The sequence below is a fragment of the Schistocerca serialis genome, chromosome 3 (assembly GCF_023864345.2).
Source record: "Schistocerca serialis cubense isolate TAMUIC-IGC-003099 chromosome 3, iqSchSeri2.2, whole genome shotgun sequence".
NCBI classification, from domain to species: domain Eukaryota; kingdom Metazoa; phylum Arthropoda; class Insecta; order Orthoptera; family Acrididae; genus Schistocerca; species Schistocerca serialis.
This window is the reverse complement of record NC_064640.1, coordinates 497,091,942-497,107,008: the sequence shown is the minus strand read 5'-3', so window position 1 is coordinate 497,107,008 and position 15,067 is coordinate 497,091,942. Positions and strand designations below refer to the sequence as shown.

Below are 15,067 nucleotides of genomic sequence, written 5' to 3'. Positions count from 1 at the left end.
CCGAGATTTCTCTAAATAGCTTGCGGCAAACGCCGGGGTGGTTCCTTTCAAAGAGCACGATCTATTTCTTTCTCCATCCTTGACACAATCCGAGTGTGCGTTCCGTCTCTAACGACCTCGATGTCGACGGGACGCTAAATCCAATCTTCCTTGCTTCCTTCCAACACCTCGTCACCTACTCGTGGTTTCACGTCTTTCAATCACTTTCCATAGATGCACACAACAGCATCACGCAAACAGCCACCAGCATCTCCATTTCCAAGATGCTCGTTCGTAGGCGCCAGGCCATAACTGTTTGTCCTTTAGTGATGAATTTACTTTATTAGTGAATTACGCTATACATGAAAACAAAAGAAAACTGTGGCTCCAAGTTTTCCTTGTGTTCCTGCGACTAGAATCAGACGGAAATTATTAACATTATTCTGTCTGTACATAAGTAGTTCTGGGGCACGTTAATTTTAAGGCAACGCCTCTCAAACAGTAAGTTTTGCTGGTCACCAAGATATCAGTTACTGTTAGAGAAGCTTGTTGGTCTGAAGGACGCCAGAAGCGCAAGGATGCATTCCTGGGAGTTAGTTGGCCTTGTAACACCTCGGTTCAGTTTACAATGATAACAGCTATAGAAAGAATAATTTAAAATTAAGAATAGAATTTTTAGAGGGGAAAATAGTGTAGAATCAGTGTTCGGTAATTGCAGATCAAAATTATAATATATCAGCAAGTAATTTAACGTCTAAGTACAGCAAAGCCGCGGAAGCTCCGTTATGGAGAAGGCAGTGACGTTAAACTCTTTTGATGAAAAACCTATAAAAAGGCCTGATCGTCATTATTGCCCCCTTTTTTTCTTGATTGTTTCGTTAAAGGGCGGGGAACCCGTGTCAGTCAGCGAGACGATAATTAGATTGGACTTTATCGTGTTAAGATTCACGATAAACTGTTAGAATATTACGGAGATTAAAAGTGATGTAGTGTACGATCTCTGACTGTTGGTAGCAACGGAGTATTAAGGGAATTTTAAGACTTTAGTGCTAGATTGGAACTTTACGTACATATAGACGACAGAAACTCAAATTATCTGCTGATACGAGTGAATTCAGATGTACCGGTATTCAGATATTAACGTGTGGACTTTTGAAAGTGTCGCGTGCCGTTAGTTGCGAATCTAGACGTAGAGCGTGTGCATATCAGCATTTGCGGACAATTTAGATTCCTCCAGGCTAGGAACCTTTTAAATAGACCATAATTCATCACCATTTTAATCCTTGAATATAGAGTGAAAGTGAAATACAAGAGTGTTGTACTTATTTCATTTACCTAGTACTAATCAGTGAAGGTTTTACGGAACCAAAGCTATTCAGCAGTAAATCAGCACCATCTAGCGGAAAGCGTAGGCATTAACTAACACGCTAACTGAAGTGAACGTTTACGTGTTTTACGGACTGCTTAATACGAACTTTTGTGACTCTTTGACGTCCCCACTCCCTCCGAAAGGTGGCGCAGGCTGTCTTAATCATAAAAGGGGAGAGTTTTAGCAGGGCAAATTACTAAATAAAAGCGATATTTACAAGACTCGCAGTAATAGCAAAACACAAGGCCCGCACCTCATCGGACAGTCGTCGCTGTCACGTCGGGAAGTAAAGCCGGAAAACCTACCGTCGATACGTATCTACGAGCAGACGTCAACGTGGAGTACCTAAAAAGGGAAGTTGGGGATGCTTCAGCCTCTAGGACCAGCCATGTAATCACAACCTAACAAATCCAGAAAGTTTCCTCAGAACTCAATGGTAAGACAATGACCTTTTTTGTATCAACGGCCGTTGGGGTGGCAATAGAAAACAGTACCTACACTGAGAGCCTGCTGTTTTCTTGCCGGGATCAAGTTTTTAAGTAGTACCCAGCAGGGTCACTCAGCCTCACTTTTGTCGATGGCCCGTAGCAATCAACGCGTAGCGTCCGTGTCCCTCTGAAACGACCTCGTGGACAATCGCCAGTCGCCGTCGGCACGACACGGCGAGATGCTACGGCGTACAGGCTAGATAACGCGCCATCATGCTCCACTGTTGCTCCTCAGTGCTAACATTCTCTCTCGTTCATCTCAGCCTTATAGGGACTTCACTCACTCCATTTTGTTACCTTTTATTTTAACTGATGCTTGATAACATGTGAACTTAATATTGAACACTATTGCTTTATAAATATTTAATACAGAGTATAACGCAGTACAGTAATAAATCGGATTTAGGCTCTACCCATTGTTACGAATGTGGTACTACCCTCTTGTTCACTTAATTCCTCATGATTAGTTTCCATTAATCAGCCTTCAGAGTGAAAGCTAGATTCATACCAGAAGGTAGGATCGGAGTCAGATGCTTCCAAGAGCATATGTACTGTCATTATCTTCACTGGTTTTCGTTTGTTAGCAGAGGAATGGGCAAGTGAGGCATACCACCACAGTTTTCAAAATCGCTTATGTGAGCGGATTTCCACATTTTTGGCACTTATCCTCGCTGGAATGATTCCCCATTAGTGATTAACCTGTAAAGTGATAATAATTTCGCACCTTACAAGCACTGATCTACATACCTTCCCGTGATTTTAAACTGGAATTAGGTATCGTTTGATAAGTTGTACATCGTATATATAAATATTTAAATAAGACTGACATTGTCACGTACACCTTGTAAATAGTTGCTAACGCTCACTGCATGATAGGTGATGGATTGTCTTTACTATCAAAATGGCGGAATGAATGTTTGCCTATACTAGCAGAGATTGGAACGCCAGTGGAAATGAAAAGGCAGGCGTAACTCAGGTCCTGGGTGGAAAAGCCCACACAGGTGTGTTGGTCCTGCTAAAAACATGAAGTAGTCCAAGACGGACGGTCGGGGCACCTGAGCGCTGAAGCACAATAGAGTTGTGGCTGGCCGGCTTGTAGCTAGGCCGGAAGGATAACCGGAAACTCTGAAAATCTTGGACGCAGCAGAGAGGAACAAGGAAGCGTTACCTCGGAAATCACACAGGTTGGGCTATTTCCGAGGATTTTTACTCTGAGAAGCGTACCATCGCATGACTTCCTAATTAATGGGGATAGGTATTTCCTCGCAAACTTTCCGCACTGGACGACAAAAGACCTAAATATGGTTGATCGGAGTTCGGAAGAACCTGTAGAGAGGGAGAATATTCCGTAGTTTCGAGAATATGATTCGCCTTGTGCAGTTACGAGGGAGGTGAGCCGAGCTTTGTTGGGATGCCAGCGGTGGAGAGAAAGAGGCCTTCCGTTTTCAGCGCCCGTGTTTGACGGTCGCTCAGAGTCAGCTTTTATTGGTACAGACGGACTTGCTGTCTTTGCTGTCAGGAGATTTTATAGTTAGAACGGTTAGGCTCTGTACTGTTGCGAACTTATATGATTCTGGACTTCGCCTCCGGATAGGGAGTCGCCGTTGAGTACGAAGCGTTCAGTGATTGAGAGCACTTCTTCTGCCTATACTCACGTTGAGACGTTACCTGAACTCCGTCCTTGTGGCTGGGAGTTAGCGTTTCTCGTCTGTAGAACACAGAGAGGAGAAGACAGTATTAGATTATACTAGTCAGAGGACCATCTTCTGCCGTCCTTGTGTTTGAGTGAGGGTTTTTTTTATATTTTGTGGCTGGAGGTCTTCCGTCGTCGCAGACGTGTACGAGAACCATCACTCCGACGCGGAGACCCGGTACATACTGTGATATTGCTAATTGCTTCTGCTTATTAGGGCTATAAAGCTAAACAGCTGTGATCACGTAAATTTTATTTCCACTGAGGTTGCACACCACTGTAGATCATCTTTGAAAGTAGTGTCTTCTAGTGTTTGGTACGTAGATGATGTCAGTCATGTGGCGTTATTTACATTACATCGCGTAGCCATAAAAAGGGGCAGATTTGGGCAATTGAACAATCGTATTAGTTAGAAAATTTATTTGTATCTCTTTATGTCCATTGGAAATTGATATATAAACATTTGTAATGTATAAAGGGGCTTTAATCTACAATAAATGTATCAACAGAAACAACATTTATCAGTTTGTAGTTACTAGTTCCCTTAATCATTCATTTATGTTTATGTTGTAATTTATATGTTATAGAGCAAGAAGGAGGAGATAATATCACCATTAAGAGCTCCTAAGATCAGTTTCAGGGGGTAGTCAAACAGGGCTAAATCTTTATTTTCGCGTTCAGTATTTTCCGTTGCGCACATTCATTTTACGCCCGCCTGGAGTAGCATCTTGGAAACCTTGCAAGGTCAGAGATTAAAGTAAGCGCGAGAATAGGCACTGAAAATATGCAATGCTAGTACAATAACAACTGGTGTAAACGTCAGAATGTTGAATGCAAGCATGCAAACATGGATACCTTCTATCCTACAGGTGCCGGATGTCAGTCTGAAGGATGGAGTTCTATACCTGTTGCACTTGGTCGGTCAATACAGGGACATTTCATGGTGGCTGTGGATGACGCTGGAGTTGTCCGATGATGTCCCATACGTGCTCGATTCGAGACAGATCTGGTGATTCAACAGGCCAAGGGAACATGACGACACTCTGCAGAGCTTGTTGGGGTTCAACAGCGGTATGTGGGCGTGCGTTATCCTGTTGGAAAACAACCTGTGGAATGCTGTCGATGAATGACCGTACAACAGGTCGCATCACCAGATTAACGTACAAATTTGCAGTCAGAGTGCGTGGGATAACGACGAGATTGCTCTTGCTGTCATACGAAATCACACCTCAGGCCGTAACTCCCAGTGCATCACCAGCGTGCCGAGCACGCAGACAGACAGGTTGGTTGCAGGTCCTCAACTGGCCTCCTCCTAACCTACACGTGGCCATCAGTGGTACCGAGGCAGAATCACATATCATCGGAAAACACAACTGCCCTCCACCCCGCCCTCCAATGAGCTCTCGCTTGACACAACTAAAGTCGCAAATGGCGGTGGTTTGGGGTCTGTGGAATGAACGCTACACGGCGTCTGGTTCGGAACTGTCCTTGAAGTAACCGATTAGTGACAGTACGTTGTATCACCGTGGTGCCAACTGCTGCTCAAATTGCTACTGCAGATACAGTACGATGCGCCAGAGGCAGACGCCGAAAACGATGGTCTTCTCTCTGGGTAGTGTCACGTGGACATCCGGAGACCGGTGTTCTTGCGACCGTATATTCCTGTGACTACCGCTTCAAGCGACCATGTACAGTGGCTACATTTCTGCCAAGTCTTTCTGCAATATCGCGGAAGAAACATCCAGGTTCGAGCAGTCCTAATACACGAACTCGTTCAGACTCAGTGAGCTGTTGATAATGGCGTCTATGTTGTCTTAAAGGCATTCTTGAGAAACATCATCTCCCTACTTCCCGAAGTTAATTAACGCTCGAGACCGTTACAGCCCGTATTTAAAGCAAACCTGGTTTCAGTCCTAATAATGGCGCTACTAGAGTCACTCTTCTGCATCTGACGCGAAATTTAAACAGACGTCATTTGTCAGGTGTAGGAATACGCACACCAACTTTCGTTTGTCTCGCACAACTAGTTCTTGGTGTTGCGATTTTTCTTTCCATCAGTGTACTTTTCTTATCGTGTCACGTTCCCGGAACGTAAATAGGAGAAATTGAATCTTAGTGGTTCAGGGGACAAATGTTTTGACTCATTAGTGTAAGTTAACCATAAAAAAACTTAGTAAGGTGGATGGACGAAGATTTAAAAACCCTTCCTTTCCTAACTCGAGGCCAATTTCTTAACCAGTGCTCTAATTCGCTCGGTAAGTGTTAGTAGAATTTTAAGGTAAAGTAGTAATGACTGTTAAAAACGGTGCCATAAAGTATTTGGACTGCGTAATTATTATTGCTATCGACTTGTATCTATTACTAGCTGAGCCCGCGTCCAACCGAACAGGTCGTTTCCAGCAGAAAAAAATTGTTCATAGAGTGACTATATTTGTGTTCCAATAGTTTGCAGAGTATAACGATAAGGTTCACTCGATTGCCTGGTCTCCAGATTCACTGTATATCAAGCTTACTCAAGAGATCTACGATATCATTCAGTGATAGCTCTCTGCTTGCTAACCATCTTTATGCAATCAGTTGAAATCGCGCAAAATGGGGATGGAAAACGGAAGAATTGTGGCTTTGGTCACGCGTCGAGGATTTTTACCACACATTCTATAGCTAACTGATGCTGTCAGGTGTGTCAAAGTAATATAATATGACATTAGATGGTTGGTCATAATTTTCTAACTGATAAGAGCATGTTTTTAATGAAGGTACATATGTACCTGTATTTTATACAGTAGCCTAGGAACCAGCAGTTAATGTCATAGGTAAATGTTTGCACATGTCACTTAATAGGAAGCGCACATAAATGTGCACTGTCGTTTTACGTTGTAATAATTGCATTGGAAAATGTAAATACATAGTGAAACGAACAGGATTTAGGGAAGAAGGGAGGGTCTGAAATGGGTAAGTGACTATGACTTTGAATAATAATTTATGAATGATGGCGTTAGTGATTTTCAGGGTTTCGGCGAGAAGGTATTAGCTAGCAATGCGATGAAAACGGCAAAACTATGTGTCTCCTCACAAGTTAAACAGTGATATTCCAAACGGTCGCCGACAGACACCAGTGCATACTGCCTCCAATAGTAACGAGAGAAGAAGATGATGCATTTAAAGATAATATTTCAAGCTGCACGCTGTTTACAGTTTAATGTCTCATCGACTCAAAAATCTCTAGCCTTGTTTCTGTCTGGCTGTCTGATGCCATTTAAGTGAGAGAGAGAGAGAGAGAGAGAGAGAGAGAGAGAGAGAGAGAGAGAGAGAGGGCTATGTGTAAGATAGACGAGGAGAGAAGAAGGTAGTGACTGTGGTAGAGAATGGAGAGAGGTTAGATTAGAAAGAGGTAAGAGGGAGGAAGAAGGATAGGAAATGAGTTAGGTCTGTTTGAGAATGGATGTTTATCAAGGAAGTGAAAACAGAGCCGGCATCCCATCACTCCAACGCGAGGCACGGTGCTTGTTGACCTGAGACTGAAGAAAATGGTGGGAGGAAAGGTGATTGGACAGTGATAAAAAGAGGAGCTTAAGTGGAGGATTGGAAGCTGTTTTCAGAGAAGAGATAGCGCTGCTTTTGCTCGCACTGACTACCACAAAACTTTTCTCAAGAGTAAGAGATTGTTGCCAAATTGTTAATACTTTGCTAACTTGAAAATATAAAAGACTGGTCAGTTTTCCGGAGGAGGGATGACGAGTTTTGTTACGAGGTTTCCTATTGGGAGCATGGCTAGCAAACATTGTAACTGGAAGGTGAGTGTGTTTTCGCGGGGTTTCCGTGAAGAACTGGGAACAAAGAGGATTTTTCAGACACTTAGCCTTCAGCTTTAAGACGAGGAAGTATCGAGATGACTGACAGACTTTAGTTCCAGTCAACTTTTAGTTTTTTTGACGAAGAGGTATTGGGACGGAGGAGAGAGGCACGTCTGAAGACAAATCATTAGCTGGGGCTCAGATCCATCACCTAAAATGTAGACATGAATGGCAAGACGGCGTATGCAGTCCACTCCGCAGCGAAGAGGGAATACGCTAAGAACTTGCTGCCAGGGCGAAGGGGAGATGAGGACGGTTAGGAATATATAGGCGCGTTTCTGCAACTTAATGGGGACTTTTTTCAGAACTGTGCTAAGAAATTGATAGCTTACTTATGATTAAGGCATTCTGGGATCTTAGAAGTGATATCCTTTACCCAAAGGCAGGCCGAAACAGTCAGCATATTCTCATCGGAATCGTGTACTTGTTTGTCCGAAGATCTGTGAATTAATTGTATGAACATATCTTTATCCAATCGCCTAGAGCAGGGGTCTCCAAACTACGGTTCGCAGGCCGAAACTGGCCTGCGAGGGCCGGCAAACCAGCCCGCGTTAGCTGGCCGGACATCCCTGGTATCCAGCCCGCCACATATTTGAGGTGGTGCCTATAATGCCAGCGTGGCAACGGCCTTGCCGCAGTGGATACACCGGTTCCCGTGAGATCACCGAAGTTAAGCACTGTCGGGCGTGGCCGGCGCTTGGATGGGTGACCATCCAGCCGCCATGCGCTGTTGCCATTTTTCGGGGTGCACTCAGCCTCGTGATGCCAATTGAGAAGCTACTCGACCGAATAGTAGCGGCTCCGGTCAAAGAAAACCATCATAACGACCGGGAGAGCGGTGTGCTGACCACACGCCCCTCCTATCCGCAACCTCAGCTGAGGATGACACGGCTGTCGGATGGTCCCGATGGGCCACTTGTGGCCTGAAGACGGAGTGCTATACTGCCAGCAATTGAGTTTCGAGGCCTATCATGACCAATACACCGTGACATTATCGGAGCTCTATCTTTACAAAGCGGAAGGTCATGGTTAAACTTGTGGCTATCCACAATAAACAGACAGACCATTCTCCTTGCGATAATGAAAAAAAAGTTTAACAGACTAGTTTGGCGAAAATATTTTAAGAAAAAAATTCTTTGCATTTTATTCTCCTCACGAGTCTGGTGCATGTCTTTCAAATGGACGCCACTTCGACGACTAGCCTTAGTAATCAATCATTATGGAAGATGCTTCTTAAGCAAGGTTTCAGTTTCTTTACGTATTTCGATTTTCAGATTTTCCTTGTCTCTTCGAATTCAAACTTTGAATTGTCCCACACCTACTAGTAAAGCGCATAAGACACTAAAAAAACTCGTGAGACACTCACAACATAGACATAATCACGCAACAGAACTATCAAATATATGCTCTGGCTCTGCTACTCGCTACAAGACTACATATGGCTCTGAGCACTATGCGACTTAACTTCTGAGGTCATCAGTCGCCTAGAACTTAGAACTAATTAAACCTAACTAACCTATGGACATCACACACATCCATGCCCGAAGCAGGATTCGAACCTGCGACCGTCGCGGTCGCTCGGTTCCAGACTGTAGCGCCTAGAACCGCACGGCCACTCCAGCCGGCTACAAGACTACATAACTAAACTTATTGTTGCGCTGCTTGAAATAAGAATGCGTTGACATACTCTACCTCTGTTACGTCTTGTAGTAATAGTGTTGCTAACAATGATTTTGAGATTTCGTTAACTTTGCAGGACGCTTTCGTGAAGAATATGCAGTGACATACTTTTTTGTCGGTGAAATTCGCCAGAATAAAATATGCCAGAAATTCGGTCAGGTACGTCCACCAATCAAAGTTATGTAAATAAATAAAAATCGTAGTTCGTTTCAGTGCTAGCTATTCCCACAACCTTAGATTTTTGCGATTTCATCTTTCCTTTAGCCTTACATTACGGTGATCATGGAGTGCTAGGGTTCTTTAATCCCACTAGGTAGATCTTGGCCCTTATGACTTCGTGGAGGAATCAATGTGGCCCGCAGACTAAAACGTTTGGAGATCCCTGGCTTAGAGCTTTGTCATACTACAGTAGCATCTGTCTGAACCTGTTTCGGGATTTTATGTTTCAATTGCCTTTTTCTCGATCATCAGAAATTAATGCTTTGCTATTATCGAACTATGTTTTTGTCCTTGATTGAACTTATGATTATAATAAATTTGGGCTACTTTGGGTCACTCCTTAATTTCAGTAGTTAGCACCCTTAGCTCATTTGTTTGGGCTATTACCTTTCTAACGTTTCCGTTGCTTGAAGCTTCTCTGCCGGATACCTTGCGGCAAGAGCATACTCAATGTATTGTCCACCCACCATGGCCATGAACTTCGTGAAGAGGACTTCGGAAGACGATCCTAACCAACCGACCAACTGCAGTGACTAATGTGGAATGCTTTAATGCAGTTGCTGGAACCCGTATATCAGACGGAACAAGCAAGCTGACACACATATAGACGACGCTTACCAATTCTACATACGACTGTTCGAAAAGAAGGTATTGTTCTGGTTGCTTTTCCTATTTTAATTCCTATTTACCTCGTCATTATTTTGCGTATGCTAATGAACAGTGACATCTGGGTGACTGAACTGATTGTAATGATAATGAAATCAAGACCCTAAGCTGTCAACAGGCGTTGATACACATCAACAGGGACAGTTGAAAATGTGTGCCCTGACCGGGACTCGAACCCGGGATCTCCTGCTTACATGGCAGACGCTTTAACCATTTTTTTTGTTCTCATTTTGTTCTATATTGTTAGTTGAATTTGTTCGTGGTGGACGTCCGATGACACCCGTTCAGGATGTTCATTGATCCATTCACTCAGTTTTTTATTACAGAGAATAGCTAAACCCTCTGACTGAACATGCTGATCTACCATGCCGGCATCCAACTGAGCCACCGAGGGCACAGAGGATACTGCGACTGCAGGGATTTATCCCTTGCACGCTCCCCGTGAGACCCACATTCCCAACTTAATGCCCACACATCACATTCGTAGTGCCCCTGCCCATGACACTCATTACTCGCGGTATACAATCTTACCGAGTCCCGCAAGAGTTCGGGCAATGCGTATGCACCCACACAGAAAGAAGGTCAATGACCGGTTAGCCTTAACTATATATGAAGATGGTAACTGTTCTTTCGGACATATAGTTAAGGCTAGCCGGCCATTGACCTTTTTCTTCTGTGCGGATGCACACGCATTGCCCTAACTCTTACGGGACTCTGTAAGGTTGTCTACCGCGAGTAATGAGTGTTACGGGCAGGGGCACTACGAATGTAGTGTGTGAACATTAATTTGGGAATGTGGGTCTCAGTGGGAGCGTGCAAGGGATAAATCCTTGCAGTCGAACTATCCTCTGTGCCCTCGGTGGCTCAGATGGATAGAGCGTCTACTATGTAATCAGGAGATCCCGGGTTCGAGTCCCGGTCGGGGCACACATTTTCAACTGTCCCCGTTGATGTATATCAACGCCTGTCGACAGCTTAGGGTCATCATTTCATTCTAGAGAGCTGCACGGTCACCGATGGTATCTGTTCTTTCGGACATGTCCGAAATAACAGATGCCATCTTCATATATGAAGTGATTGCACTTATTTGTACTCTTTGTGATTGTACTTATTTGTACTCTTTAAATACTTTCTATAATGCTGTTGACGAACACTAGTTAGTAAATGAAATGAGCTAAAAACAGTGAATCACTGCATGTTAACTGCAAACGGTGTTATGTCATGAAATGTGTAATGCGAAAAATTCCGTCTTTTGCAATTTAATGTTCAGTTGCAAAAACAAGGATTTTTTAAATCTGCATGATAAATATGATTGAAATAGCTGCTGAGGAAGAAAGGTTGCAAATATAAAAAAATCTTTAATAGTTTACTCACTCCAGGAAATTGCGGATTCCCCTGAGCAACACATCTCTTCCCAAGAAGGATTCCAACATTCTGATGAAGGCGCCTCCTGTAGAGAACATAGAAAAGCTCCATCAGTTACCAATTTAGAAGAAGTGTGCTGAAGGTACTAACCTTGCTGTACTGTGAAAGTTGGGCTTGCACTTTCTGATGATTTCAAAATGAAATATCTTTGGTAAAGTAAAATACAGTTTCTGATAAGAATAAATTGTTAAGGAAGTAAGGTTATTAACACAGGAAGTCATGCCTTCACAATAGTTTAAACGGTTACGATTTTTCTGTCGACTGTATTCAGTTATTAGTAAATAACACAACCAGAATTTTCTACTTAATGGTAGTTATTGTTCTAATTATTACAGTCTGTAGTCGTGTAACATTGTTAGCATCGAAACAGGTCAAAAAATATAGCCTTTTACAATTTATATTAAAAATTTCTAAATATATACGTTTCATTTTCCTGTTATACGCACTGGCGACTATTTTATTACTCTTCGCAACGGAATTAAAGGATCACTTTTTAGAAACTTAGTAATTATTTCACATTGCTACGAATAAGTTCGTAACTTGGCTCAAAAGTGCCTACAATCTTCCTCTGAAAAGATGCAAAAGCGTGCCGCCCTGCTACGTCACCCACAGGCTAGACGACGCTTCACACAGCAAGGTGTAAACACACGCCGAGAAAAGACCAGAGCTCAGTAGTCAAGTAAGATTTAAGGTGGGTTAATGATGTCATATCGGCACCAAATTTCCCCACAATTCTGCCCAACGCCTCTGTTGACGTGTTACACCATGGGGAGGTCGTCACTCCCCCTCTTACCCACATTTCGTGTCATCTTTTGACGTCTAAGCCGTGGAGGTTACAACCACGACGCCCATAGTTGAAATCACGCGTTTTCTTATGTGTGGACTAGCACAATGTTTCAGACACACCTCCACTCAGAATTGACATGGAAAGGCCTCACAGGGTGGCATAATGCCCGTCAATGAGACCACCGTCTCCACTGAGGCGTTGATTCCCACATATTTTGCAGTCGATAACGACAGTTCACAGTGCGATGACCAACAGAACGACGTTCTGACAATCTTTGACACTACTGACACCGCAGACGCTTCAATCCTTCTCTAAGGACATCACGGGCCAGCAACCCCACTTAACGTGATCGCATCCCTTTGAAGTGCAGTGCGACAGCAATTTTTGCTCTTGTATACAGTGTGGAACCACAAGGAACCGTTAAAAGCCATTCGAGGAAATCTGAACGTTACCCGAAGCAGGGCGGGTGCTTATGCTTTTTCAGCCCTCCATGTGATCACAGAGGTGTGCGACATTGACACATGCGTGAATAAAACGGCAAAGGATCCCTCTAACACCCCCAGTTCGGCAACACCCCCAATGCCAGCTGCTTGCGTTTGATGAGCAATTTAAAAAGATATCTGCACAGAGAAAATCTGTTACAAGAGTTCTAGATAGACAATCACTTGACACCTCTCTGTTCCGACATGCCTACTAGCAGGTAGCGAGGACACAATCAAGGCTTTTCTCTGTGCAGGTACATCTTTAAAGTGTTCAGCAAACGTGGCTACCAACAGTATTGTCAAACTGGGAGGCCGCAGAGGGACCCTCTGCCGTTTTGGTTGGTTGGTTGGTTTGGGGAAGGAGACCAGACAGCGTGGTCATCGGTCTCATCGGATTAGGGAAGGATGGGGAAGGAAGTCGACCGTGCCCTTTCAGAGGAACCATCCCGGCATTTGCCTGGAGTGATTTAGGGAAATCACTCTGCCGTTTTGTTCACGCATATGTCAGTGTCGCACCCCTTCATGTTCACGCCACAGGAGAGCGTGAAATACGAGGGTTGAAAAAGCGTAAGGACTCGTTGCTGCTTCAGATCACGTTAAAGTTTCGTCGAATGGTTTTTGACTTTGACACCAGCACAAAAATTGCAGTCGTGCTGGACTCCAGCAGGGTGCGATTACGTTCATTGGGGATGCTAGCCCATGATGTCCTTAGAGAAGGGTTGAAGCGTCCGGGAAGCGTCGGTAGTATCAAAGATTGTCAATAATGTCGTCCTGTTCGTCATCACACTGCGAATTTGCATTTTCAACCGCAAAATGTGTGGGAATCAACGCCCTAAGAGAAAGAGTAATTTCATTGATGCCCATTGTGCCACCCTATGAGGCATTTCCGTGTAGATTCTGAGCGGCGGTGTGTCTGAAACGTTGTCCTAGGCCACACATAAGAAAACCGTGTGATTTCAACCCTGGGCGTCGCGGCTGTAACCTTCATGGCGGAGGCGCCAAAAGAAGGGATGGTAAAAGGGTGTGTGACGACCTTCGCATGCAGTGACACGTCCACGGAGGCGTTCGGCACATTTGTGGTGAAATTTGGTGCTGATGTGACATCACTGACCCACCTTACACCTCATATGAACTTCAGAGCTCTGGTCTTTTTTCAAATGTGTTGACACGTTGCTGTCTGAAGCATCGTCGAGCCCAAGGATGACGCCGCAGGCACCACGCGTTTGCACCATTACAGAGGAACATTCTAGGGTTGTATGAGCCAAATTTCAATCTTATACGGCGCAATGGGAAATAATTACGGGGTTTCTAAAAAGTAATCCTTTAATTATGTTGAGCAGTATGTTTGTTTTGGAAAATTGTTTAAGTATTATGTCTTTAAGTGTTTCAATTAGTTCACGAGTTGCTTCTACACTTTGATTAAATTTTCCAGATTCAAATAGAGTGATGCAAGCATATGATTTCCATGTTAGAAATACGGAGTTTCTGGCAGGAAAAAGGCATATGCTACACAAGAGAGGACCGTAAACTCTGTGTATCCCTTTCGCAGCCCATTTTATGGTGCTCATTCATTCGAACTGGAAGAAAAAATTGCAGGTTACGAAACTGGAAATGACAAAATTTAAATCATAATGGAGTGACGTTGTATCATATGTACTACCAGAGATGCTCATTTGGCTCAAGAGAGCTTCCATTTATTTTGCAGCCTCAGACAAAACATGAGTTAAGACGGAATAGAGAAGAGCTTTTAGTTAACCCTACATACATAAAATGAAAAACTGCATAAAATGGAATGATTTGCCCTCTACAGAATCATAGCTCACGCGTTTATGGTTAAAAATGTACGAACAGAAAAACTGGAACTGAGGATACATCGTCGATGAATTATAATTTTTCTTGTTTTGAATAGGCATTCTACAACTGGTCAATAATTTTTTTCCCCAAAGGCACTTTTTATTCGTTAAATATCAGTGGAGGAATATGAGCTAAAAGTTCTAGGCGACTGATGACCTCAGAAGTTAAGTCGCATAGTGCTCAGAGCCATTTGAACCAGCCAAAGCGTTTCCTACCTTGTAGTTAGATAGTGAGCCGGCCGGAGTGGCCGTGCGGTTCTAGGCGCTACAGTCTGGAGCCGAGCGACCGCTACGGTCGCAGGTTCGAATCCTGCCTCGGGCATGGATGTGTGTGATGTCCTTAGGTTAGTTGGGTTTAATTAGTTCTAAGTTCTAGGCGACTGATGGCCTCAGAAGTTAAGTCGCATAGTGCTCAGAGCCATTTTAACCAGCCGGTTAGATAGTGACTTTCATATGCGACCCAAGTATTATGCCCAGTGTTGCGCGGGAATCAACACAATCGCAGGCAGGCTACGACAGCCATATGACGCTCCGGCAGCTGGTGTATTGGCATAAACTAGACGGGTTAGTAA

The 15,067-nt window shown here is 43.8% G+C and overlaps 1 protein-coding gene across 1 annotated transcript in view; it reads right to left on the bottom strand.

Moving 5' to 3' along the window:
* LOC126470948 (aminopeptidase N-like) overlaps positions 1-15,067 on the bottom strand; it is a 536,862-nt gene that overhangs the window by 141,997 nt on the left and 379,798 nt on the right. The window contains exon 9 of the mRNA XM_050098998.1: positions 11,323-11,398. Coding sequence (XP_049954955.1) covers positions 11,323-11,398 — 76 coding nt within the window. The remainder of the gene's footprint in view (positions 1-11,322; positions 11,399-15,067) is intronic.